At 35.4% G+C, this 26,702-nt stretch overlaps 2 protein-coding genes across 5 annotated transcripts; both read left to right on the top strand.

Moving 5' to 3' along the window:
• Positions 1-4,942, top strand: LOC140978079 (prohibitin-1, mitochondrial-like). Its single transcript, XM_073442857.1, has 6 exons — positions 1-158; positions 354-540; positions 2,147-2,263; positions 3,410-3,580; positions 4,025-4,237; positions 4,519-4,942. Coding segments are annotated over exons 1-6 (867 nt in total). The 5' UTR covers positions 1-156; the 3' UTR covers positions 4,696-4,942.
• A 3,349-nt stretch (positions 4,943-8,291) lies between these two features.
• Positions 8,292-24,157, top strand: LOC140978058 (homeobox-DDT domain protein RLT2-like). Of its 4 annotated transcripts, none has more exons than XM_073442844.1 (18): positions 8,292-9,303; positions 9,464-9,952; positions 12,697-12,767; positions 13,406-13,810; positions 14,096-14,185; positions 14,325-14,489; positions 14,574-14,796; positions 15,229-15,329; positions 16,797-16,883; positions 16,981-17,133; positions 17,205-17,357; positions 18,688-18,897; positions 18,972-19,667; positions 19,752-20,294; positions 21,086-21,688; positions 21,793-21,897; positions 22,233-22,496; positions 23,207-24,157. In XM_073442844.1, exons 1-18 carry the CDS (start codon positions 9,168-9,170, stop codon positions 23,966-23,968), a joined length of 5,256 nt encoding a protein of 1,751 aa, XP_073298945.1. In that variant the 5' UTR covers positions 8,292-9,167; the 3' UTR covers positions 23,969-24,157. The 4 variants fall into 4 exon arrangements, with proteins under 4 accessions (XP_073298945.1, XP_073298927.1, XP_073298937.1 ...); XM_073442826.1 differs by having other exon boundaries at positions 13,394-13,810; XM_073442836.1 differs by having other exon boundaries at positions 12,688-12,767.
• Positions 24,158-26,702: the final 2,545 nt, after the last annotated feature.

Below are 26,702 nucleotides of genomic sequence, written 5' to 3'. Positions count from 1 at the left end.
TCAACACAGCGCAAAAACACCAGAACCCAAAATATGGCAAAACCCGTGGCTTAAACCTTAACCCCTTCCTCAAGTTCTCTCTTATAAACCCTTGTCGCCTTTCTTCATTTTTGTTTTCTCGATTGTAGGTCATCCTTTTCTCCATTTTATCTCTCGATGTAAGCAGATTCATGTCTCGATTCCACTTTCTACTCTCTATGTTCAACCTGCTTATTCACTGCGCTTTTAAATTCAAATCGATTGTGCTTTTTTGGTTTTGTTTTCTCCTTTTAAGGGAGATGTGTTTAGGGATGGGGGTGTGGGAAATAGAGTATTCTTATAGCTGAGGGATCTGATATCGTGAAATAAATCAGGGTTCAGAAGATGAATTTTAGCAACGTCAAGGTTCCAAAGATGCCTGGAGGAGGTGCTATCTCTGCCTTGATCAAACTTGGTGTTGTTGCGGGGATTGGCGTCTATGGAGTGGCAAACAGTCTCTACAATGTTGATGGAGGTCACCGAGCCATTGTTTTCAACCGTATCATTGGGGTCAAAGAGAAGGTTTGCCCTTGAATCTTTGGGATTGACATGACATTTCAGTTAATTTTGTGGAATAATGTGCCTAATTTTCGCAGATTGAATTTCCGTTTGGAATAATGGTTTGCCTAAATGTATATTTCAGTATTTATTTTACTTTTTTAAAAAATTTTAACCATAGAAACCGAACATGTCGGGCGAGGGCTATTGGGTAAAGGTTTTTGCTCTATTGAATTATGATTTGTGCACTATCTTGAGCTTGTTTGCCGGTGGGGTAGGGTGCATTTGTGGCACTGTAGAAATGGGCGTAGCAGTTATGGTTGTGATCTGGAATTTGCCTCTGTCTAGCTAACCATCACCGAATCTTTCTCCTTTGCTGCTTGAAGCTTGCATCTAATGCTGACTTGAAGCCTGCACTGAAGAATTTGAGTTAGACTTCATTCATTAATTCAATTCAAGTCCATCATGTGTAGTTGGACAGATCAAACTGGTGACAAATGCTTCTCGCCTATTGAAAGAACTTTAAATTTCACTACTAAATTTTATGAGAATCCAATGTTCACATTTAAAAAAGAATTGACATTTTACGCAGTTTACTTCTCGATATTGCTTTAGGACATCACAATTTTATAAAAGCTACTAGGGTTGAGAATGTTCTTGTGCGTTCTCCGGGATGATACATGCTTAACTAGCGTGTTTACAGCTTGCCTGTTCTGCCATGAGATTGGTGATTAAAATGTTTATCAACTAATTTATGATAGAAGAATGCCTTTAATGTTCACCATGCTGCTAAATTTCTGATAACTTTTCTTTTGATTGGTTTAAAAGGGGTGAGGTCCATTATAGACATTCTTTTTCTAGCTACCATTCGGTGTGTTACATTTATCTGCTGTCAATCCATGAGCCCAGAACCATGTTGAAATGGACAAGTTTTGTGTAAGAAGCATTTTTAGACAATAATCATCTGTATTCTATATTAAGAGAAAAACTTATTTTAAATTGCATGTCCATTCTTTTCAATGGAACTAAAGGTACTGTTTCTTGGGATTTCTGCGTATAACAGCTGATTACTCAATGGCTGACTGACCGTTTTACATTCTATCTCTTGGTGTTTCTTGGTTTCTGGAGATTTCATAATTTGTTAAGTTTATCTACTTTGGCTACATATATTATGCACATTTTATTAGCTTATCAATCAGTAAATAAAATGGAAGAGGGTCGCAATTTATTTGCTGAGTTGGGTCATAATGGACTGCGTCATTAAGTGTGATGAGTATTTGTTGGTTGTGTTGTGATGCAGTTACCATGATTTTTTCTGAATATTTACCAAGATGAATTGTTAAAAGACTTTGAATACACTTATAAAAGCGAATGTTTGCAACTGGGATCTCAATTTTTAACATGTTAATGTCATGCATAAATTAGGATTAGAAGGATATTATTTAATTCCACTGCTTAAAAAATTCCTAAAATTAGTTTATATGTTCTAGTTTATATTATTGTACCACTGTTGAATGACTTAGAGCGTCTGTGATTTTACCTATTGCGGTTACCAAAGCTCAAATATGCATTCTTTCATGTATGTTGCATGAAATGATGATGTATTATTCATTTTTATCTCAATTAACAGGTGTATCCAGAAGGGACACACTTGATAATCCCATGGTTTGAAAGGCCAACCATATATGATGTTCGAGCACGACCCCATCTAGTGGAGAGCACTTCAGGCAGTCGTGACCTTCAAATGGTGAACCTCTCCCTCTCCCCACACATACACACATATTAAACAAATCACAACATAATTATGACCCTCATTGATGGAAAGAAATCTGTGTAATCAGCATTTTCAGAGTAGGTTGCGAAGCCTGCAATATCTGTATTTTTGCTGTGTGCAAGCTCTTTTTTCTGAAGTTAAACAATAGTAATGGCCTAAGTAAATTAATTCAATTTTTATTTTTTGCTATTTTCTTCTTCGTTTTATTACCTCTGACTATTATCTATATCATTATGTTTCCATATTCCATGGGTTTCTTAAATATTGATCGTCCTTTTCTTCTTTCTTTTTTTCGTTTTATTACCTCTGACCAGTGTTTTAAAACCGGACCGGACCAAGTCTGATAACCGTTTTTATGGTCAAACATGTCAGAAACGGTAAAAACTGGTCAAGAACCGGTCAGACCGATAATAAATCGGTGAATTGATTAAAAACTGGTCCGATCAGTTCAGCCTTTTTAAATTTTTTAAATTTGATTATTTTCTTATATTGTTTTAAAAAAAAATATGTCTTATATTTTACATTTTATTTTTAGTATATATATGGTTATTTGGATTTTGAACTTTGTTAAAAATAACATTTTACTAGTATTAGAGCTTATTTTGATTTATTTTTTTGTCTAAAAAAATATAGATATAATTATAGTTGATTATATTTATGTTGTTTAGATTTATAACTTTGGTAAAGTTTTTATTATTATTATTTATATATAGATTTAAGATCTTTAGAATTTAAAATATATTATTTATTATATTATATTATTATTTTATATGATAAAACAGTTTTTCGGTCCGACCAGCCGGTTGACCCGGTTCGACCAATCGAACCGTTTTTTTAAGGTATACCGGTTCGATCACTTGTCCGGTTATGAAAACATTGACTCTGACTATTAGCTAAACCATTATGTTTCCACGTTCCTTGTTTCTTATTGTCGATCTTCCACTTATTTTTTACCCTAATTGTTAGTATGTTTGTCATTTCAGCTGAAGTGTTATAATCGATAGACATACCTTACAGAATTTGTTCTGAAATCTTTCAAAAGAGTTCTTTTTGCACCATTAATTAGGATCACAATGTACCTTTTCTTAATTAACAGGGGCATCTAATTGATTATTGCAGGTAAAAATTGGTCTTCGGGTTCTCACTCGTCCTTTGCCGGACCAGTTACCCACCATTTATCGAACCCTTGGTGAGAACTATAATGAGAGGGTCCTGCCTTCAATTATCCATGAGACTCTGAAAGCTGTAGTTGCCCAATACAATGCTAGCCAGCTTATCACCCAGAGAGAGGTATGTTGCTAGGCCAATGATAAATGTTTTTCTTTGCCTTTTGAATCGGGAAAGGATGCATTATATGGTAGTTGGTTTTATGTATATGAACGGTTGTTCGAACATTATGCATCCTCTGTGTGGGAATTTCAATATTTTGAGGATTTGCAAATTTCTTAAGAAATCTTGTTGCAATTTAAATATGTTAATGATTTACGGACTCATTCACAAGACATTTGTTGTAGCATATAGAGTGAAGCAAACTGTATGCATTTTTATGTAGAGAGACTCTGACTGGGATCTGATGTAAGTGTTGTGGCTAAAGTTGGATTTGTGTGAAGTAATTGAGAAGTTTAGTGTGCTTTCCAATTATACTTTGCATGACGCGGGATTGAACTTGTGCTATGATTTGTAATTTCTGAAATAAATGGAATTAGAATTTAGGAGTAATTTTATGTTACGCAGAATGTTAGTAGAGAAATACGAAAAATATTAACTGAAAGAGCAGCCAACTTCAACATGGCATTGGATGATGTGTCCATTACTAGCCTAACCTTTGGAAAGGAATTCACTGCTGCAATTGAAGCCAAACAAGTAGCTGCACAAGAGGCTGAGAGGGCCAAGTTTGTTGTCGACAAGGCTGAGCAAGACAAACGAAGTGCTATCATTCGAGCACAGGTAAAAACTATACCACGCATTTTATTTTATGGACCCTTGCTCGTTTATATTAGACTTTAATTCTTTCGTCAGTAAAATCACATTTCCAGGAAACTGAAACACACGCACACGCACACGCACACGCACACGCACACAACAACAACAACAACAACACACATCTGTTCCGTTTGCTGCTGCTAACGAGTTCCTTGAACAATATTCTTAGTTGTTTGTCACTATTTTCTGCCTGAACCGGTAAAATTCAACTTAAATATTGCAAACTTTTCTCACGTAATTACCAGGGAGAGGCTGCAAGTGCCCAGCTGATTGGTCAAGCTATTGCCAACAATCCGGCATTTATAACGCTTAGAAGAATTGAAGCATCTAAAGAAATTTCACATACTCTAGCATCTTCGACCAATAGGGTGTACTTGAACTCTGATGAGTTGCTGCTGAACCTTCATGATCTGAACAAGTAATTGCAAGTGTACAAAACTTTTTCTCGCTACCGAGCTTAGATTCATTTGCCCAGGTAAACTTGCGGATCTGTCTTTTTGGAGTTTGGAATGACTTAAGATATCTGTTTATCATGCTGTGAAAGTGGAAGAACCGATGCTGACGAATTAATAAACTTCTGTCTTATATCCTTTTGATTCGTCTCAATGTCTGTTTTAAAACAATGTTTCGACGTTTTCATCTCAGGTTTATGGGACCCTATTATTGTTCGGCCTTCATTCGTCATTTCTTTGGTTGATATTTCTGTCTAACTGGCAATTTTGATTGGCATTAGGGCGCTTAAATGGTATTAAGCTTTTAATATTTGATTCCTCAATACATTAAATATGAATAAATTTAACCCATGCCATCTGTGGCAAATTTGAAATTGCTAAAGCATGCCTGACAGTCCCCATGCACCACAAACAAAGGGGTGACAATTGACAATATTCAAAATCACTAATTGGTGAGGCCTGGCTTTGTAGTGTTCTCGTCCACGTAATTTGTAGACGTTGGTTCGATCTCCCTCCTCCGCTTTGTACTAAACAAAAAAATCACTCATTGGTACACACATTCTACCATACATCTAAAGATTTTTTCCCCTTCTATATAGCATATGCATCGAATAAAACAGGTGGGATCCACCTCGAGCATTTTATGTTTTTTTGAATGAAATTGTGTCGAGAGGAGATATATCAGTGTAGTATATAGGCTGAGTATTTGTTTACTATTGCTAAATAAGCACAAAGCGATTTATAGTTCATGCATCTTCCATTTTCTTCTCATATTTCTAAGAAATAAGAACAGATAAAAAAATACTGAAAAATAAAAAATTTCATGTTGTAAAAGGAAGAAAATAGAGTAAGTTTTTTGTGAAACAGTCTCACATGTTTTTATTCGTATAACCAGTCAATTCCGTCTATATTTATAATAAAAAATAATACTTTTGATTTAAAAAATATATGTTTTTTCATGTGTGACTCAAATAGAAGATCTTTCTAACAAAATTGACACATAAGACTGTCACACAAGAATTTTTTTTGTGAAGAAAATAAATAATCACAAATGAATTACATGAGTGACTATTTATAGCCTATGGCTATGTTTGGTTGCAAGGATAAGATAAACTAATGATTAGTATGTAAATGATAAAGAAAATGATTGTGATAGGATTGTAATATATGGTGTAAAATAATATTATGTTTGGTAAGATTTTTAAGTGTAGGATAATTTTGAATTTTTTGATGAGAAGACAAAATTGCCCTTCCCCTTCGCGGCGGCGGCGGCCGGCGGCTCAGCCGGGGCTCGGCCGGCGGCGATCGTGGTGGCGGCGGCGGCGGCGGTCGGTGGTGGGAATTGGTGGTGAGTTTGAATATAAGAGAAGGGTAAAATTGGAAAAATAGGAGGTATTAAGAGTTGGATAAATAATCCTAGGGGGTGAGGAGGTATTATTTTAACCTACCTAATATAACTTAATCATTCATAGGAGGGATTGACTTGGTTAAATAATCACACGTATCAAACAGCTGACTAAGTAGGATAAAATAATCTATCACGGCTAATCATCCGAACCAAACGCAGCATATAAGTACAAAGAATATTTAGATTTGGTAAATATGACATTATAATTAATTTATATGATTATGATTCTCTGCCATCTTTCAATTTTTTTATTACCATTTTGTTTGATTATCTCAATATCACTAGCTAGCACATCCTACTCCTTTAAAGATTGTTTTGTTCATTGTTAGTGACTTCAATTTCTNATTTATTATTCATGTGAATGAATTTAATAAATTATAAATCTGTACATATATACGTTTTACAAGGATCTACTTGTACATATTATGAAAACAATTTCCAATTAAATTATAATATCATATATTCCAATTTAATAGTTAGGATATAAAGTTTGACCATTTTAATTTTTAAATTCATCACAAATTACTATTTTTTTATTTTAAAAAAATTAACTAACTTACAAAAAGTAATTAGTCCCTTATATTCGGGCTTTTACCTCCGTAACCTAAAACCGACAAGGCGACAACTGTTTTGCATTTCTTCGCAGTCGTCATCATATTTGACTGCAAAGTAGAAGAAAACCATTGATCTTGGAATTCAACATTTACTCCATGTTTTTAAAAAAATTGATGTCTTTTTTTTTTTGGGTTTCTCTCTCTTTGCTTATGCAAAATAATGGTCAGAGAACAATTTTTGTGGGTGATGCTTTGATAGTCGGACTTTCAAATTAATAAACAAAATATTTTCAATCTCAATCATTTTTTTTATCATATTACTAACACAACGCAGAAAAATGATGCAATGACACAAAAAATATGACGTGTCATAAAAAATTATTGACCTGATATTAGATATTAAACACGTGAACACACTGACAAAAAAATAATTAAGATTGAAAAGAGTAAAGTTAAAAAGAAAGATGAGTGTAATTAGAATTAAGGCAAAAAATTGTGTGAGACAGTCTCACGGGTCGTATTTTGTGAGACGGTATCTTATTTGGGTCCTCCGTGAAAAAATATTAGTTTTTATGCTAACAATATTACTTTTTATTTTGAATATCGGTAGAGTTGACCTATCTCACGGATAAAGATTCGTAAGACCGTCTTACAAGAGAACTACTCTAGACTTAATTACTGATCTCAACCCAATAAATTTGATTATAGAACGAGGCTCGAGCTTAGGGATGGCAATGGGCTGGGGCGGGGGCGGGTTTGTCATTCCCATCTCCATCCCCGAATTCCATCCCCACCCCATCCTCGTTTTTTCGGGTTCGGAGAATCCCCAAACCCGAAAATTCGGGGATCAACTTCCCATCCCCGCCCCCATCCCTGTTTCAAAAATATTAATATGACAAGACGATGACAGATTCGGAGATTTTCTCAAATCAAAACTTATTATTATCTATTATTATTAGAGATAATATTGATATTAATATCAATATCAATATTAATAATAAGGCAAAAACTTGTGTGAGACGATCTCACGGGTCGTATTTGTGAGACGGATCTTTTATTTGGGTTATCCATGAAAAAGTATTACTTTTTATGCTAAGAGTATTACTTTTTATTGTGAATATGGGTAGGGTTGACCCGTCTCACATATTAATATCCGTGAGACGGTCTCACATGAGACTCACTCTAATAATAATAATATTATTAATATTTTAAAAAATAATATTATTATTATATTAATAATAATAATAATACTATTATTTTATTATTGATATTATTTTCGGGACGGGTTCGGGGATTTCAGAGATGGAGATAGTAATCTCATACCCGCCCCGAACTACATCGGGGATTTAAAAAAATCAACGAACCCAAACTCGAAAAAATCAGGGATCCTCATCTCTATTTTGGATTTTTCTTGCGAGACCTCAAATCCGTGAAGAAAGTTGCTATCCCTACTCGAGCTTGAGAGAAGCTGAGATGGACCAAAAATCTAATTAAGTCACGAGCTTTGCATTATATATATGTATATATTTATATATATACACACACGTCATTAAATGATAAATAGAAGAATGATAAATAGAAGAAGGAAGGGAAAGGAGGAGAGAGAAAGAAACCCAAAACCACAAACCCACAAAATAATTTGTGAATCAAAGCGTTCCATTTTCAAACACCCCCAAAAAAAAAATCACAACCCTTTTTTCTGACGCACTATTTACTCCACGTTCTTTATTGAATGTGCTCTTACACACCCAACACAGTTCACACAATTGCTTTTGTTTTTATATTTGTACCCATAAAAAAAAAACACACATACAGATACTTGTTTGCATCACATTCGATAGCATTAACCCCCAAAATTTCAACGGCGATAAATTATAGAAAGATAGGAACGAAAGAAATGAAGGGTGGCAGGATTATTTTTATTAGAAAAAGAAAGGGAATTATTGTTTTGGTTTTTGGGTTCGTTTATTTGTACTTGTTTTTCTTGCTTTCAATTGCAGTTCTTATCGGCACCCTTTTCTTTTCTCGTTTCCTTTTTCTTCGCACCACAAACGAAGTAATCAGAACTTTTAATACGAGTGAGTAGTATGTAGTTGAATAATAATGATGGTTATTATTTTTGTTTTTGATATGATCTGCAGCTGCAGTATTAATTATTTATTATTAACTGGTGTTCTCTAAATCTAACCACACATCTTTTTTCACTCAAGTTTTGCTGTGTTCCAATACCGATAGAGTTTCTAGAGAGAGAAATGGATGTTCTTTCCTCAGTCTTCGTTTCCTTTTTTTTTTTTTTGGTTTCCTGGATAGAGTAATGAGTGAATATTTCCTTTTTTCCCGGAAATTCTCAGTGTAAGCATTTTTTGGAGGAGGGTTGCTGAGAAATTCTTGTTTATTTGTTGTACGCTGGAGGGTTCTTTGTGAATTCTTGATCTGTTGGTGCCCTAGTTTTTTGGGTAATTTTTAGTAACTTGAGTGAAATGGAGTTTGTTAGTGCCGGAGGCGGCGTTGGTGTGAGTGATGATGTGGAGAAGAAGGACATGGAGGGGGAGCCAAAGGTCAAACGTAAAATGAAGACTCCTTCCCAGTTGGAGATTCTTGAGAAAACTTATGCTGGTGAGATTCTTTTTAGTATCTTTCTCACATTTTAAAATTTTAGAAGTTTTAATTTCAAAATATTTAGAGAGAGATTTTATGCCTTTCATTAGTGAATTCATAGTTGTCGGAGCTACTTTATGGCTGAAATTTATAGAAGTACCCGTGTTTTTGGCTGTAGCGGAATCATACCCATCCGAGGCATTGAGAGCAGAGCTTTCTGTTAAATTAGGCCTCTCTGATAGACAACTGCAGATGTGGTTCTGCCATCGAAGGTTAAAAGACCGTAAACCCGCCACAGAAAAGCGTCCAAGGAAGACGGTCTCCCCTTCTGTAGTTCGAGCAACCTCGGGTGGCTGTGCGGATGAACTGAAGGCCATTAATACTGATTTGACAAAGGAGGAGTTTTCATCAGGACTAAGTTTGTTTGGGAATATGGATTCTTTCCAGCGGCAGCAGAGAGTAGTTCATAAGGTTGGGACTGCTGTGCCAAGGATTTCGACAGAATTACCTCTCATGAGGAGGTTTTATGAGCCTCCTCTTGCTGTGTCTGAGCAGAGAGCCATCGCATTTGTGGAGGCACAGTTGGGGGAGCCTCTGAGGGAGAATGGCCCGATTTTGGGCATGGAGTTTGACCCTTTACCTCCAGGTGCATTTGGTGCTCCAATTGGTAAGTTTCTTCGAGATGAATTTTTTTATTTGTCTTGAAAATATTACAAATGATGATATGAACCGCCTGAGCTGTCTGTGTACATTTACCATCTTGAGAACTCATCAGTGCTATACTGCTGAAGTTTTATATCAAAAGTATTTTTATCAATGTGGGAGTATGATTGGGTTGTTTTGAGTATCAATCCAAATAAATTAGTTCTCTCTTTTTATAATCATCATAAATTAGACCATGATGTTTGTGACGTTTTCTGTGTAATTGATTCTTTAACATTAATAATTGAATTGATCTTGTTGCGGTCAGGAACTTTGAGATAGTTATTTAATTATTTTGTGAGCACTGTCTCAAATGTCATAGTTCGAGAAAGCACCCTAACATGGGGCATTTGTTGCTTGCAAGTAGATATTAGCAGGCTTTGATTGTGTGAAGTTTGTGGAAGGTATTCAAGATGATTTCAATGATGAGGAAATGCCATGTTATTTGTCTAAGATGCCCTTGCGTTGTATTATTAAGCAAGATTCTAAAAAGCACGAATGGTCGCTATCAAGCTTCAAGCTTTACGACCTCACGCGGTTTTAGTACGAGATTAAGTATGAAAAAATATTTTTGTTTTTATTATAATTTTAATTATATTAAGTTAATTAATAGATTTAATAACACACGAACACACAAATTTTAAGATTAAATGCACAAACTTTTGCTGGTCGCTGTTGGGTCAAGTGTCGTATCTTAGTTGCAAATAAAAGAAGAGTTAAGGACAAATTTTATTTTGATGCCTTTTAATATTTTTTTTTTGGTTAAATTTTTTATATTATTAAATATTTATTATTTAAATAAAATTTGTAAAAAAATAAAAATTAATTTAAAATCTTATCTAAAAAAGGTCGCCTTTTCTTTTTTTCCCGTTTTTTCGTGTCTTTCGCATTTTTTACACGCTTAATATGGTTGTCCAAAGGGTTGACCGCATTTTTCACACCTTAGCCCAAAGCAAAGCTTTTTCATCACGTTTCATGATTAATCCCGCATAATCCACGTTTTTTTGCTCTTTTTAGGACTTTGATATTAGCTAGCTTACAACTTACACCTATGTTACTTCAGTAATTGAATATTTTCCGTTTCCTTGTTATTTAGTAATAAGGCAGTGTATTGTGGTAATTTCTCTTTTTTTTTTTGCTGAACTAAAATGTAATTGTGGTTGATGCCTTGGCTGAGGTTGTGGTTAAAATTCCTAGTTGAAAAATCAACTTGTGCAAAGCTAGGAATTCTACATTTTTTACTTAATAATATTTGACATTTTTACTAACCAACTGGATGTTTGATATCGTGTATTGTGTTAGTTTTATATTTCTAAAACATTATAGTATTTCTTTCTGCTTATCCATGAAGCATGGACCTCTACTCGTTTCAGCGTTTTCACTTTTGGATGTTGTTCTGTGGTGAAGAGTGGTTGAATTTTATAGGGAGAGAATTCCAGTTTCTTAGAGATTCCAATGTTGTTTAAGTGAAGTAAATTGCAGCGCATGAATTTAATGAAATAATATTTACCTAACAATTCTATCTTGTTGGAGAGGTCAATAAGTGGTGCATAGAAACATATTAAAAAGGAGAGTGACATAAGGTTAATGTGCAAACTGGGAATATTTAAGCTCGAATTGATTTTTTTAAATGATTTTATGGACAAAACCCAAATCTTGATATTTTTTTTGGATAAGAAACAATATTAATTAAAGATATTAATTACAAAAAGCAGACTAGAAGTCCAAGCAAAAAGAAGTGAGATCCGTAGTCATAATAAATTAATATAATATAAGACCCCAATTCCTATACAAATCTGAGACCAAACGATTTGAACTATATATTTTTCGAACTCTAGCATGAAACCCTGAATTTAATCTTATCAACATTCCTCAATGGGTCTTCTTGGTCTTAAAAAATCATCTTATTTTTCTTCATCCACACGGATCAACTCAGAGATGAACCACCACAACCAAAAAAATTATGCACTTTCTTCCTCGATCACGACTGAGATCTGTTGCGAATGAATCTCAAGTTGATCATGGAGATACCCAAATCAAGCCTAACTCCACCAATGCTTTAAACCAAGAGAGCGCAAAAATGGAAAACGAATGAGCAAATGGTCCTGGGTCTCCACTTCTTGCCGACATATCACACAAACTTGGACAAAGAGAACAAGTAGGAAACCTTTTTTGCAATATCTCTGACATTGGTAATTTTTCAAACACTGCAATCCATGATAATACTTGCACCTTGGATAGAATAGGCGTTTTCCAAATGGTTTGATAAAGAGGAAAAAGGGATAACTAATAAAGACTCAAAGAAAGATCCCAAACCCCCTCCCTATTGTCTTCCGTTACTTCGATCAAGCTGACCCTATCTATGGATCCTAGCAATATAGTTAACTCACCTCCTCATCCCTTATATCCCACCGAAAATGAAAGTTCTAATAAGAAGTGGAAATGTTGGATGATGGATTGAATTGTGCATAGTAAGAAATGGGTTGACTATGTACAGTTGATATCTGGAATGAAGACTTAAAAAGATCCTTTTTCTCATGAATTTCCTCTTAATGGCAAGAAAACATGACCTGCTTCCCATGCATATGTGCTTTATTTTTATTTAAATTTTTGTGTAAATAGTATAACATTGTGTATTTTGCTTGTTATGTTCCTTAAATTCTCTCACTCGACTAGCTTGTAAGTGTTGACATCTAACAGTTCCATCAGGACAACATAAACCAGCTGGGTGGCCATGTGATCTCCAATTAAATGAGAGGCTGGATATTATGCCAATCAAGGTATGAGAGAATTCAAGATTAAGTTGTTTGAATTGGACAACTAAGTCGGTTAACAGTGTAGGATTTGTCTTTTTCTAGGCTGGAGTCTTGAGTTATAAACAAATTGAGTGTGTGCTTGCATAAAAAGTTCTTTGAATTATGATTCTGCTTGGACAAAGTCTGGTGAATTTTGATTGAATATCATTCCTTCTCGTCTTCTATGGAATTTAATATCATTTACTTGTGAATAGCATGCATTAACATCATGGATGCTATTCCACCAAGGTCTTATCGGCTCACTTAGTAATTGCTTATTGTTGACTGAATTGGAACTCAAAACACTCTGTATTAAAACTTGCAAAATGATTGAAATAGAAAACAATGCTAGCGACTTTAGGACAAATTTTATTTTGTTAGTCCTTTTATTCCTAATGCTCTGTAACTTAAGTATAAAACTATTTTCCTCGTCAGATTTTTATAGACAACCCATGCATAAAAGCTCGATTAGTTCCAAAATTTCACAGCTATGATCATCTACTTCAATTCTGGCACTGTCTATTTTTGGTTGCATAATTTTTATTAATGTGTAATACTGTCAGTAAGGATCAAATCTGGATTGGTTGGGAAATTAATATCTAGCCTTTCAGGGTTCTTCACAGGCTCTCCATGAATACCAGTTTCTCCCTGAAAAATCACATGCAAGAAATGATGTCTATGAAAAGGCTCTGCCGCCTCATTTTTATGGTTCACCTTCTGATATAAGGAATGCTCGAGTTCCATTACCCACTGGGAAATCTAGTATGCATAACAATGAGCAAGTACACTCTGGATATGGACTTCAGGCTCATATGCCAAGTTTTAGTCTTTTACCACAGCAAGGAAGGCACAGTCTCCACCTGTCTCCTGCTTCTGGAGATGTGGACATTGTTCCTCGGATAGCACCCTTGGCGGATGTCCACATTGATGCTCATTATGTTCATCCAAAAACTGGGTTGGATAATCAAATTGTGACACCAGATAGGGTCATCATTCATGATGAAATGAAGATGGAGAGGAAACGCAAGGTGCGTATTTTCTTCTTAAATTTGCTTCAGCTTTTCAAACCCATGTGGGGTTCATGTTGTAGTTTAACATTTGGTGCTAGAGATAATTGTTCTTTGATCACACATATCTATGTTTCTGTATTTCAGGACATTGTTTTCATACTCTACATTAGCCTCTGTTCTCTGGCAGGCTAAATCAGTCATATAGTTGCCAGTTGATGAAATTAATTGTATCAATGATGTCTTTTACTTGCAGGAACGTTTCTATTTGTAGAAATTTCTCATGTGTTAATTAACATTTTGCAGACTGAAGAGGCTAGAATTGCTAAGGAAGTTCAAGCACATGATAAAAGAATACGGAAAGAGCTAGAGAAACAAAACATTTTAAGGAGAAAGGTCTGATTTAGTATTGACATGTCCTTTCATTTTTGTAATGTGTGTTTTTTTTTCAATTTTTCAATTTTCATGGAGGCAATTGTCCCAAAATTAGACCCCAATTTTCTTTGTGGTTAAGGTTATCTTTCATATTTTTTAGAGAGAGGAGCAAATGAGGAAAGAAATCGAAAGGAAGGATCGAGAAAGACGGAAGGAAGAGGAAAGAGTGTTGCGTGAAAAGCAGCGTGAAGAAGAGAGACACCAGAGGGAGCAAAGGCGCGAAATGGAACGAAGGGAGAAATTTTTGCAAAAGGAATATATCAGAGTCAGTTGTTATACTTATTTATGTGCTTTCATTTTTGATTACTTGAGTTGAAAGGTTCTTAACATAATGGTTTTTTCTTGTTAGGCGGAGAAGATGAGGCTTAAAGAGGAATTACGCCGGGAGAAGGAAGCAGTGAGGCTCAAAGCTGCCAACAGTAGAGCCGCTGCTCGAAGAATTGTTAAGGAATCTATGGATTTGATTGAGGATGAACGCCTGGAACTCATGGAGCTTGCTGCGTCAAGTAAGGGTTTGCCTTCGATTTTGGCTCTTGACGACGATACTTTACAAAACCTTGACTCGTTGAAAGGTAATTTGTGATATACCTCAAATGTTATTGAATGGTATGGCTTTATTATGATATGAAAAACTAGTGATCAAAGAAAGTTGAGAAAAAAATTATGGTTGTGTACTTGTGTTATATTTGTGTGTTGAAGCAGTTGCTTTTGAACTAATTTGTTGATTGAAACATATGGATTGAAAATTAGAGATCTTTCCCCAAAAAGAAAAGTTGAAACAAATGGCAAATCTGTTGCGAATTTTTTCTCCTGACAAAGTTTGAGCCCATCAAAATGCATTATTTCCTTGTTGATTGTTACTTGGATTAGGAAGATGATTTCATGCTAATCATGTCCAGGATTTGGTAAATTCACTCTAAGCTAAGACCATGTTCTTCCTGAATATCTTTTCGGCTACTGATGCAGTTTATTATTTAAATACATGGTGAATTTTCATTCTGTAGATAAACTCCCTGGATTCCCACCTAAGTCCGTACACTTGAAGAAGCCATTTGGAGTCCATCCTTGGACTGATTCCGATGAGAATGTTGGCAATCTTATTATGGTGAGTTTACTCTCCCAAATGGATCTTTTGCTCTATGTCATTGTTACTAAAAGCTTACAAGGGCTTATGCTCAAGGCTCATTGAGGTTCTGTGTTTGCACCTTGATATAAGGTAAGGCGCCGTCCTTTAATGAAGCCTGCACTTTAACCGTATTGCCCAAGTCTTTGTGCGTTTTAAAGGCTCAAAACCCTCTTATACTTGCCTAGAGTAAAGAGATAGTAAATCCACGATGAAATACGAGATAAAAAGCATTAGTTTTTTTTTTTTTTTTGATAAAAAACATAAGAATATTATTAATATGTGAATTTTACAGTACAAGAAGTGGACTAGTGATCCACTGTCGACTAGTTAGTTTAACAATAAACATATGACCAATCTCTAAGAATATCAAATGTAGACAATCCCTGAAAGTTTTTATCCGCTCAAATCCAGTTTGCTATTGTGAACCTGATTCTTTCCCAGCATTCTTCCTTGGTTTGTTCCACTTCTTCAAAAATTATTCTATTTCTCTCCAACTAAAAAGCATTAGTTTTTGCTTATATACAAATGAATTTTGTTTTGTTGTCCTTAATAAAATTTTCTTAAAGTATTTAGATTCTACCATATCATTATTTCATGCACTTCGCTTAAATAAAGTGTGTGCCTTATCTTGCAGCCAGGCTCTACTTTTGCACTTTCCACTTCTAACAACTATGTTGGTTCTTTTACTTTACCCACATCAATCCTGCTGTTTATAATATTGTTTAAATGTATTGTGTCAATGCACACAAGCATTAAAATTGGTCAGAATTTTATGATGCGTGCGTCCTAACCTGCCTTACCTACATGTGCATTGACACGTACTTGTGACTTGGTCTTTGGTTTCTTTCTGAAGGTCTGATTGAACAACTAATGGATGATGAATGCTTATAGTGCTTTAACATATGATCGAAAATTTCTTTCTGTGATTACTGATTGCAGACTGTTGGCTGATATATGTTCATAATACCCGACATATGATTGAAAACTTTATATTTATGTCTTGCCTTGCTCCTTTTTTGGGATACAAACTGTCATTCTTATTTAGCATATTACTTCCTAAGAGTTTAAAACCCATGATTTGGGTGTTTATTGTTTTCTCCTATGCAGAACAAGTGACTTAGCTCCTCTATTAGTTCTCTCACTATTTTCGTAGTCTTTACTTGTGATAAAAGGATTTTTTTTTTCAATTTCTGATAGCTCTTACTTCAAGGAATCACCAATTACTTTTAGGAAAAAAACTCAATTTTGTCATGTGCTTTTGTGGAGATCAAGAACATTTCTTTGTTGGTTGATTGCATCAAGATGTCTTATTGTGCAATTTAATAGATTGTTGTGCTATCCCCATCTAATGGGGTAATCAAATTTCACGAGCTAATCGCCTACGATGTTACGCGGTCATGTTATGTGTTTACAGTATCTGGCGGTTCTGAGTGTGCAAATTTGTAGGTTTGGAGATTCTTAATTACGTTTGCTGATGTTCTTGGTCTGTGGCCTTTCACTTTGGATGAGTTCACCCAAGCATTTTATGACTTTGTAAGTTTAGGTCCCCAGTTGCAAATCTTTGTTATGGGGCAATCAGCTTTATGTTTTTCGGATTCGTGGAACTAACAAGCTTGATCCAATGATGCAGGATTCACGGCTGCTAGGAGAAATTCATGTAGCCCTTCTGAGATCCATTATGAAAGATATTGAGGATGTTGCAAGAACACCAGCCACTGCATCGGCGACGAATCAAAGTTCTGCTATTAATCCTGGGGGAGGACACCTACAGATTGTTGAAGGGGTAGGTAGCATGTTAAGGCTTGTGTCTGTACTTTCAACACACTGTTACTTAATTTCATGTCTTCTGAGCAGGCTTATGCTTGGGGGTTTGATTTGCTTAGCTGGCAGCGTCACCTATCTCCTCTCACTTGGCCTGAAGTGTTGAGGCAATTTGCTCTGTCTGCTGGTTTTGGGCCAAAATTAAAGCAGAAGGTGGAACCTGGACATGCCCATGATGCAAATGAGGCACGTATGTTTTCAGTTTTCTAAAGCTTATTGGGTGGATTTCTGTGAGTTTTATTTCTATTTTACCTTAGTGAATTAATTCATATACCTACGATCATGCTTGTGAACATAGTACATGCACTTATATATTCATAGGTGTGTGTGCACTTGTGTCTGTCTTGCATATATTATGCAAGTAGTTGTGTGTGATACACCCAACAATTATGTTGTGATTCAAAGTATTATTGAATTTTTGGAGTATTTATGTTCTGCTAGACTTCATTTCTTATTATTCATGGTGGTATATTACTTCTTTTTTTTTAATATAAGAAACGTTTTTTTATTAATGATATGATAAGAATTAAGTACATCAGTGAACTAGTGGTCCACTTTTATTATGAAATACATAATATGAAAGTTGTATTAATGATATACATAAGCTCAATCTCGCAATATATCTAATATCGAGACATTCTTGAAGTCATCATGAGTGCCGATCCACGTAGCAACTTTGATCTTGATTTTTTTCCAGCAATGTTCTCTAATTTCTTCCTTATCATCAAAAATTCTTCTATTTCTTTCCAGTCATCCACGACTTGCCAAAAAATTCTTCCCCTCGTACCAGTTAGCTGTCTTGAATCAATAGAAAATAAATCCCTCGTTGAGTTCGGCATCACCCATAACAATCCAATCTCTTGCAAAGCTCTAGCCCACAATCCGGTCGTGAATGGACAATGGATGAGCATATGATCCTGAGTTTCTGTTTCATTTCTACACAACACACACCAATTTGGGCATATAGCATTTGAGGGCAAACCTTTTTTGCATCATCTCTGAGGTCGGTACTTTACCCTGAGTCGCTGTCCACAAAAATACCTGAATCTTTTTTGGAACCAGAACCTTCCAAATATGATGGAAAAGAGGGAAAACGGGGAAACAAGTATGGGGAAAAAAGACTCGAAGAAGGATTTCACTGAGAAAATACCAGAAGAATCCCCTTTCCCCACACGAAAATCATCTACCCCATCAATCAACCTAGTTCTCTCTAACACACCTATAACTCGGACAACTGAAAAAGCTCTTCATCTTAAATCAGATGTTTGCAAATTTTACACAATTGAACCTTTTCTAAGTGCAGTTTTAATTACATAAATCCTTTTATATTGGCGGTTTTGTATAGTTTCAGTAAATTTCCATGGTATAAATGCAAAATAATGACTTATAAAATGCCCATCTAATCTTGAGTATGTCTGTAGCGAACAATAATAAAAAGATGTTAGCTCCTTGATTCCTTCATAAGAGTTTCTAAATTTATATGGTTCATATTTTTGTTAATTGTATGCAAGCCCAGGTTGATGATGGTTCTGAAATCATATCCAATTTACGAAGTGGATTAGCTGCGGAGAATGCTGTTGCCCTCATGCAAGAAAGAGGGCTTTCAAAACCTCGAAGGTCTAGGCATCGTTTGACTCCTGGAACTGTCAAATTTGCTGCATTTCACATTCTTTCATTGGTGGGTAGTAAGGGTCTTTCAATATTGGAGGTCGCTAACAAAATTCAGGTAACATTTATTGAGCATTCCAAGCATCAATAGTTCCTGCTGCGTTTCTAAGAAGCTTTATCATTTGGATAAAGAAATCAGGTCTTCGAGATCTCACAACGAGTAAAACACCCGAAGCGTCTATTTCTGCTGCTTTGTCAAGGGATACAAAGCTCTTCGAGAGAACAGCTCCATCAACATATTGTGTACGATCGCCTTACAGGAAAGATCCTGTTGACGCAGAGTCGATACTTGCTGCAGCCAGGGAGAAAATTCGGGTGTATCAAAATGGAATTACCGAGGGAGATGATGCAGAAGATGTTGAAAAGGAGGATGCTGAACAAGATCAAGACTCTGACAGTGAAGTTGCGGAAGATCCCGATGCGGATGATTTGGACTCCGAGTTAAAACTAAAGGAAAATTCTTATTCTAGTGAAAAGCTGAATCTTAGAAATAAAAATTTCTCTCACCATGGGAAGGAAAGCTTAAGTGTGTTAAGGGATTCCCCCTCGGTGTCTCATGGAATTATACAAGGCGATTCTGTTCTTTCTCATTGTTTTGGTGATATAAAATGTAATGGAGGATCTTTATATGATGTTACTGGGGCTCATCCCAATTCTATTTCTGATCAAGATACAGTTGTAATCGATGAATATGATTCTGTAGAATCGTGGGTTCAAGGACTTACTGAAGGGGAGTATACTGATCTGAGCATTGAAGAGCGATTGAATGCCCTTATTGCTTTGATTGGTGTAGTGAATGAGGGAAATGCTATTCGCCTTGCATTGGAGGTACTCTCGATTCTTTATGGAACTTACTCATGTAATATTTTTGTTCATATTGTTTTCTTGTTTCTAATTAAGTGAACTTTTCAGGAACGCCTGGAATCGGCAAATGCATTAAAGAAGCAGATGTGGGCGGAGGCTCAGCTTGATAAGCGTCGTGTAAAAGACGAACAAGTTTTGAGATTGCAACATTCGTCATTTGTAGCTAACAGAGCTGATCAGACACACTCCCAATCTGCTGTTGGGGACAGGAGAAGTCCTCTGGGTGATATTGATATGAGAAATGAGATGTCATCTTCGAACCGTAAATTCTTTCTGGTGGACTTAAATGATCAACAGAATGAGCAAAATTCTTGTAATGATGCCTCGACCCAAGAATATCCTTTGTTTTCTGATGCGTTGCTGCTTCAGCAATCTGTATTTGCAGCTGAAAAGTCACGTAAAGAATTAAAAGCTTTCATTAGTCACCGTGCAGAGGAAATGTACGTATATAGGTCATTGCCTCTTGGACTGGATCGTAGATTTAATCGATATTGGCAGTTAATAACATCTCCATCTCCAAATGATCCCTGCTCTGGCCGAATATTTGTTGAGTTCTTTAATGGTGTCTGGAGACTTGTTGATTCTGAAGAGGTATTTCTATTTATTTCTTTGAACTGTTTGCTTTTCAGGTATACTAGTGGCCTGTGAAAGTGCCTTGTGAATATCATTCGTTTAGTTGATTAATATATGGGTCTATCTCCAACTCCTATATATACATATATATGTACATATGTATAAATATTTATCTATTAATTTATTTTGCGTTCTTTTATTTCTTGCAATTTTCAAGCCCAACCTAAATTATTCTGTCTTTTTCTTGTCTCATAGATATAGTGAAAAAACTTGCAAGATTCCCAGTTCTCTCATTTGAAAATCATAGTATCCTCATCTTACTTCAGGTTTGACAGGTTGATGTAAACATTTTTATGCTGACAATGAACTTTCTGAATGATTACCCCCATCAAAGTTATCGGCATCAATTGTAACGGTTAAAGTTTTTTACTCTCTGTTTGTTTCCTTTATGGAGAGAAAAATCTGCTTGTTTCTTTTAAAACAATCTTGTTACCTTTGTTATGCGGTATCTTGCTTCAGAATGCTGCAAACTTAAGGTCCTATCTTCAGCATAAATTTTTCTTCGGTTTTTAGTTCCCGGAACTCAATGACAAGTTCTCTTGTTTTCTTTTATTTTGTTTAGAGTTCTGGCTAAATTATCCAAGTAGATTCTAATTAATATTGTGTTGAAGAATTTTAAGTAACGATTTGTATATTTGTTTGTATGGCAGTTCAAGTACATGTGATTTCATTTACTTCATTCTACATATATGATACATCGAAAATTTGTGAAAGATTTGGCTATTGAAGTGCTTTAACCTTACATTCAGGACTTCAATGCTCTATTGTCATCCTTGGATATCCGGGGAACTAGAGAGTGTCATTTGCATTCAATGTTACGAAAAGTTGAATCATCTTTTAAAGCAACTGCTAGAACCAACTTATCACGCGCAACTTCTGTTAAGCATGTTTCTGATGGGGTCAATGAAGAAATTTTGCAAATGAGGCCTAAGCTTGATTGCTATGCCAATACAGATAGCTCTAAGAGATTTGAATTTGCATCATATTCTAATTCACCGGGGAATGAGTTACAATTTAAGGAAAATGATATGATAGAAAGTTATTATGATTTTGAGAAGTGGATGATGGACGAATGCCTTAACTCCAAACTATTAGCTGCCCATAGAGATGGACGATTGAGGCGTCAACAACTGTCGGATATTTGCAGGCACTGCCATGAGTTGTTTTCTTGTGATGATACCCAGTGTCCTTCCTGTCACAGGACGTGCAGTGTTTCTGAGAGAACTTTCGATTTTCTTGAGCATATAACTGATTGCAAAAGGAAACCAATTGAAGGATTTGGAAGTGTCCTGCACAAACTATCTTTTCCCCTGCAGATTAGATTGCTGAAAGCTCTATTAACAACAATTGAGGTTAGAATACGGCACATGACAATTCTTACTTTTGATCCTTTAATCCGTCAATTTCCTTGGAGATCCTTGCTTGTTGATCATGGTAACAAATTCTTGCTCTGCAGGCCTCGATTCCACCAGAGGCTTTTAAATCTGTTTGGTCAGATGAGACCCGAAAATTATGGGGTATGAAGTTGCATTTTTCATCATCACCGGCCGAGCTTCTTGAGGTCTCTCTCTCTCTCTCTCCTTTTGGTGTGTGCATGTGGGGAAGATCTTGTAAACTGTATTCCCCTCCTTAACCTGTATGTAGGTACTGGTGGCAATGAGATAAAATTCTTATCCTTCATAATCTCTTGATTACGATGTTGAAGGGAGAAAATTCTCAATTTCAACGAGTTATACTTTTTTCACGACTGTTGTTTAACCTTATCTTGATTGGTTCTACATTTATCTGCCATTTTTTGATTTATTTTTGTTGAGTTTATTGCTGAAATGAACTTTGATTATTATACCCCTTTTCTCCTTATCTTATTGTTTTTTGCCCTTTGCTGGATATGTTCAGACTCTGACTTTACTGGAAAATAGCATTGAAAGGAGCTTTTTGTCAGCCTCGAACGAGGTTACCTGTCAATTATTGAGTTCCTCTAACCATATAGAACATTCAGCTGATAGTTTCTCCAGACCTGGTGCAATTTCTGTACTTTCATGGATACCGCAGACGACGCCTGCTGTAGCTTTAAGGCTCATGGAACTTGATTCATCCATTTATTACACACCCCAACAAAAAGAAGCTTGTCTGGAGGATAATGGAGCTGGGTATTATACTGTAAGCATTTTTTATTTATGGAGATGATTTAAAGTAATTTATATTTTATCTGTTGTCCATGCTTAGTTGTTGGGCAATATTTTGCTCCATTTTTTTCGCTTGGAGGGGAGGTTTTTCAGTTTTCCTTCGGTCGTGGCCTCTAATTCTAATATTCTATGCCCTTGAGCTTTCCTTCGCTCGGGCCTCTAATCTAATGTTCTATGCCCTTGAGCTTCTTCGTTGCTTGGACTTCAAGTTTTGGTATTGAAAAAGCCAATTACCGTGAAAACCTGTTTCAACATCTTTTGATTAAGTGGTGGTTACACAAAATCTTGTATATCCAAACTATGTGGCAAATTACTTCTGAGGCTGACCGTGATGAAAAACACAAATCAGTTTGGTATGTTTAGCTCGACTCTTATGGTTTGCTCCGCTCCCGGCCTCCCCCTGTGAAAAAATGTAAGCTACAAAGGCTATTTTATTCATATCTGATTTTTAGCGCACATTTATATCACGGCATTTGATGTTCAACCTTGCCTAGCTCAGTCATTCAGTTGTCGGATGGATAAAGTCATCTAGTTGATATTTCACTTTTTCGTTCGGGCTAGACTAACTATTTTATGGGGAATTGATACTGAGTTAAAATCTTTGAACACCCTTTCATTAACTATTCTTGATCCGTGCATTTTAAAGTTTTTATTTTGGTATCTGAATAATTTTTACTTGCTTAGAAATTTCATTCAAGAGTGGGGAGTTCGATAGATAATGTATCACGAGCTGGATATTTGCAACATGATTATTGGCTTGATCTGGTAAGCGGACATACCAGCTTGAAACGAGGTCGAGGACGTCCAAGGGGTCCAAGTCGCACGAGTGGAAAATCACAGAGAAAGACCGACTATTGTCGTGGTGACCAGTGCCATGTTACCATAGGAAGGAGTGAAAATTTTAGTGAACTTACAGGATGGAGAGGCCGGCCAAGTGGATGTAAAAAAGGCCGTCGCTCTGTCAGAAATAGGCAAAAACCTGCTAGAAGAGTGAGAGAGCATGTTGGTGAGAAGAGTGTTTCCTTGGATCAAGTTTCCGAAACCCCATGTATTCGCAAAGAGGAATGGGATTTGGAAGAAACACCCATTGAAGCTGTGGGTGGTGAGAATGGTAGCAGTTCCGAACAATCGTATTTTGACGATTTAAACGTTCAGGCATCTGCAGATGAGTACAATGGTATTTTGGTGGATCTTCCTGACGTGGGAAGTGTTGATTATGGAGTGGATTTGGAAGATGATCAACATGTTGACATTGGCAATAGAGACAACATGAATGACGATGACGATGATGACGATGTTGAAGATTTTGAACCGTCAGACTATAACGTTGATGGAGAGTTCGATCAACAATACAACGACGAGGAAAACCAATCAAGGGGTGCAGAGCAAGTTGGGAACGTGGATAGCAGTAGAGGTTCATCTTCGTCATCTGATTATAGTTTCTAATTTATGAAAGCCTCCACAGATTGTATTTGACTGTTGCAAGAAGGAAATATGCAGGATTTATTAATTTTTCTGTAGAGTATGGACATTCAACTCCCCCGGGACTGTATTTATTGAATTTGCTATTGTGCAACGGAGGAATCGGTAAATTGTGTAGTGTACTTTGGAAACCCAATGAATTACTGCTTTTAACCTTGGCTGTTCATTAATAATGCTTCTGTACTCATCAATTTTTGTATTTCTTCTCGAAATCATGTAATTGAATTTCCAATATCTTTGTTAAAATTTTACAATGATTTTAAAAAATTCTCTATGACATGTACATATGTTTAACAATGTAATCACACAAATTTACTAACGACATTAACCATTTACTTGTAATTTTGAGGAGAATGACTAAAATTACGTGACCACAATTGATTTAAAAAAAGGATATATGACTAAAAATATCATAATACTTGCATACATGATTTAAAATCGACATTTTTCTTTTATAAATGTATTTACATAAATTAATAAAGGACGGATTTAACCCACCAAACATAAATTTATTTGAAATAGTAAAATGGATTTGAAGTAATAGGGTCATTCATAAGTTGTAACCACACCTATATACTAAGTTTGGTTACTCTACATTCTTATAACTAGCGATGAAGCACACATGATGCATGTCGGGAAATAAATTATTTCACTATGCATATTGAAGCGGGTCTACATATAGGTGCAAAGGAAGAAATTTTGTGGAATTTGTAAAATAATCTTTTGATAAAAATAAGAATTATAGAAATTATTTCACTATGCATAATGAAGCGGGTCTACATAATTTTTTCAACAAAAAATGAGGATTATATCAAAATAAAAAATTGAGGAAGATAATGAATAGATGTGATAATATATTCAATCAGACAGTGAATGTAGTATGTTTTTGTTTTTTTTAACAGTGACATATGTATCAAATTCAAAAACAAGTTAGTATAGAGATCTCAAATTGTATAATATATATTTAATAATCATCATGATAACACATTCTGCTAGTTATGTTATCGATTAGATGAATATTAGTTATCCAAATTAAGCGATTTTTCTGCATGTCATCTATTTAATCAAGATCTATATCCTTATTAACCACATTTATTCAAATTTTCAATTGTCAATCCATGCTTTTACTCCTTCTGTTAACTTGTTAATCTAAGATATCTCAAATTGAAGTCGTATTTGGGTTCTTTTTCATGTGAACAAATAATGTTAGACGTATCTCCTTAATTTATCCTCTATGGGGCTTCCCTTAAAGAAATCTTAATCATTTCTTTCCTAATTTTAGTTTGTGCGTTTTGTCACACATCTATATTAACATATGTATCTTTGCTGCCGCCATCTTATGACTAGCACTCCGAGCCATAAAGCATAGCTGGTCGAACAATAGTCTTATAACATCTTTTTTTCAATCTCGCAGGCATTCGTCTATCGCATAAGACTCTTGATGTCATCCTCCATTTCATCCACCCTGCTTTAATCTTATGGTCCATAACATTTCTAATGTTTCCAATATTTTGGATAATAGATCATAAATAACGAAAACTTTCACACTTTGGGACTTCTCGACCTTCAATCTCAATTGAGATACCCATTAGTCTAGATTCAGGACCAAAGTTACAAGCTAAACATTTTGTTTTTGTGTGACTAATTCTATAACATTTACTCACCTCATCTATCTAAATTTTTATTTACACTTTCTTTATTTCCGTCAATCAGGACAATATCATCTGCAAACTGCTGACACCAAGGTACCTCATCCTGAATATGTCTCATCAACTCATCCATATCCAAACCAAAGAGGTAATGACTTAAAGTCGATCCTTGATGAAGTTCTACACCACAAAAAATTCACATGACATCCCTCCAACAAATCCAACACTAGTTACAACATCTTCACATGTATCTTTAAACATCTCGATATAGCATTGAAGCACATGCTTCTTTTTAAGTACCCACCAAATTAATTTTCTGGGCACTCTATATTAAGCTTTCTTTAAGTCGAAAAATACTATATACAAACTCTTATGTTCTCTATATTTATCTATAATTTGTCTAATCTAGAAATAACTTCCATTGTAGACCCACCCGACATAAAACCAAATAGATTCTACAACAGAACACTTGATGTTTTACTTCCTGCATCCCATGTCCACCAACCCTCAACTCTTTCTTACTTGTCCAATTGAGTAAATTCTTAAAAGTAATCCCTCCACCTATTTATGATAGCATTATCTTGCATTAAAACTCTACCATCTTCATGCTTTCGAGGATGAAAAGTCACCCGGGAGGGCTGCTACCTGCATGTATGTGGGGACCGCGAAGTCATCAACTGTTGTTGACGTCGGTTTTGAAAGGGGGATGAATCGTAACGTGCCAAGATTTGTCTCATATCGCTCATGTGAGATCTGCTTCATGGTTTATAACTTCTTGGACACCCTCATCTCAATATCTAGTTTTTTGATGGTGAGTTATACCAAAGAGTCGTAATACTATTGTAAATAATTTAATTGGTATATGATCAAAATAAAAATCGATTTTATATTAAATAAAATTGATTTTATGTCCACTTATTAGTGTTAATCCAACTAAATACACATTTATTTTCCAAGGTTATTTTATTGATTAAAATTGTAAAAAATATTTTTTATTAAAAAATTATATCATGATAAATAAAAATCATACCCTTTGTATAAAAATGATA

The sequence above is a fragment of the Primulina huaijiensis genome, chromosome 1 (genome assembly GCF_012295235.1).
Source record: "Primulina huaijiensis isolate GDHJ02 chromosome 1, ASM1229523v2, whole genome shotgun sequence".
NCBI classification, from domain to species: Eukaryota; Viridiplantae; Streptophyta; class Magnoliopsida; order Lamiales; family Gesneriaceae; genus Primulina; species Primulina huaijiensis.
This window is presented reverse-complemented; position numbering and strand designations above follow the sequence as displayed.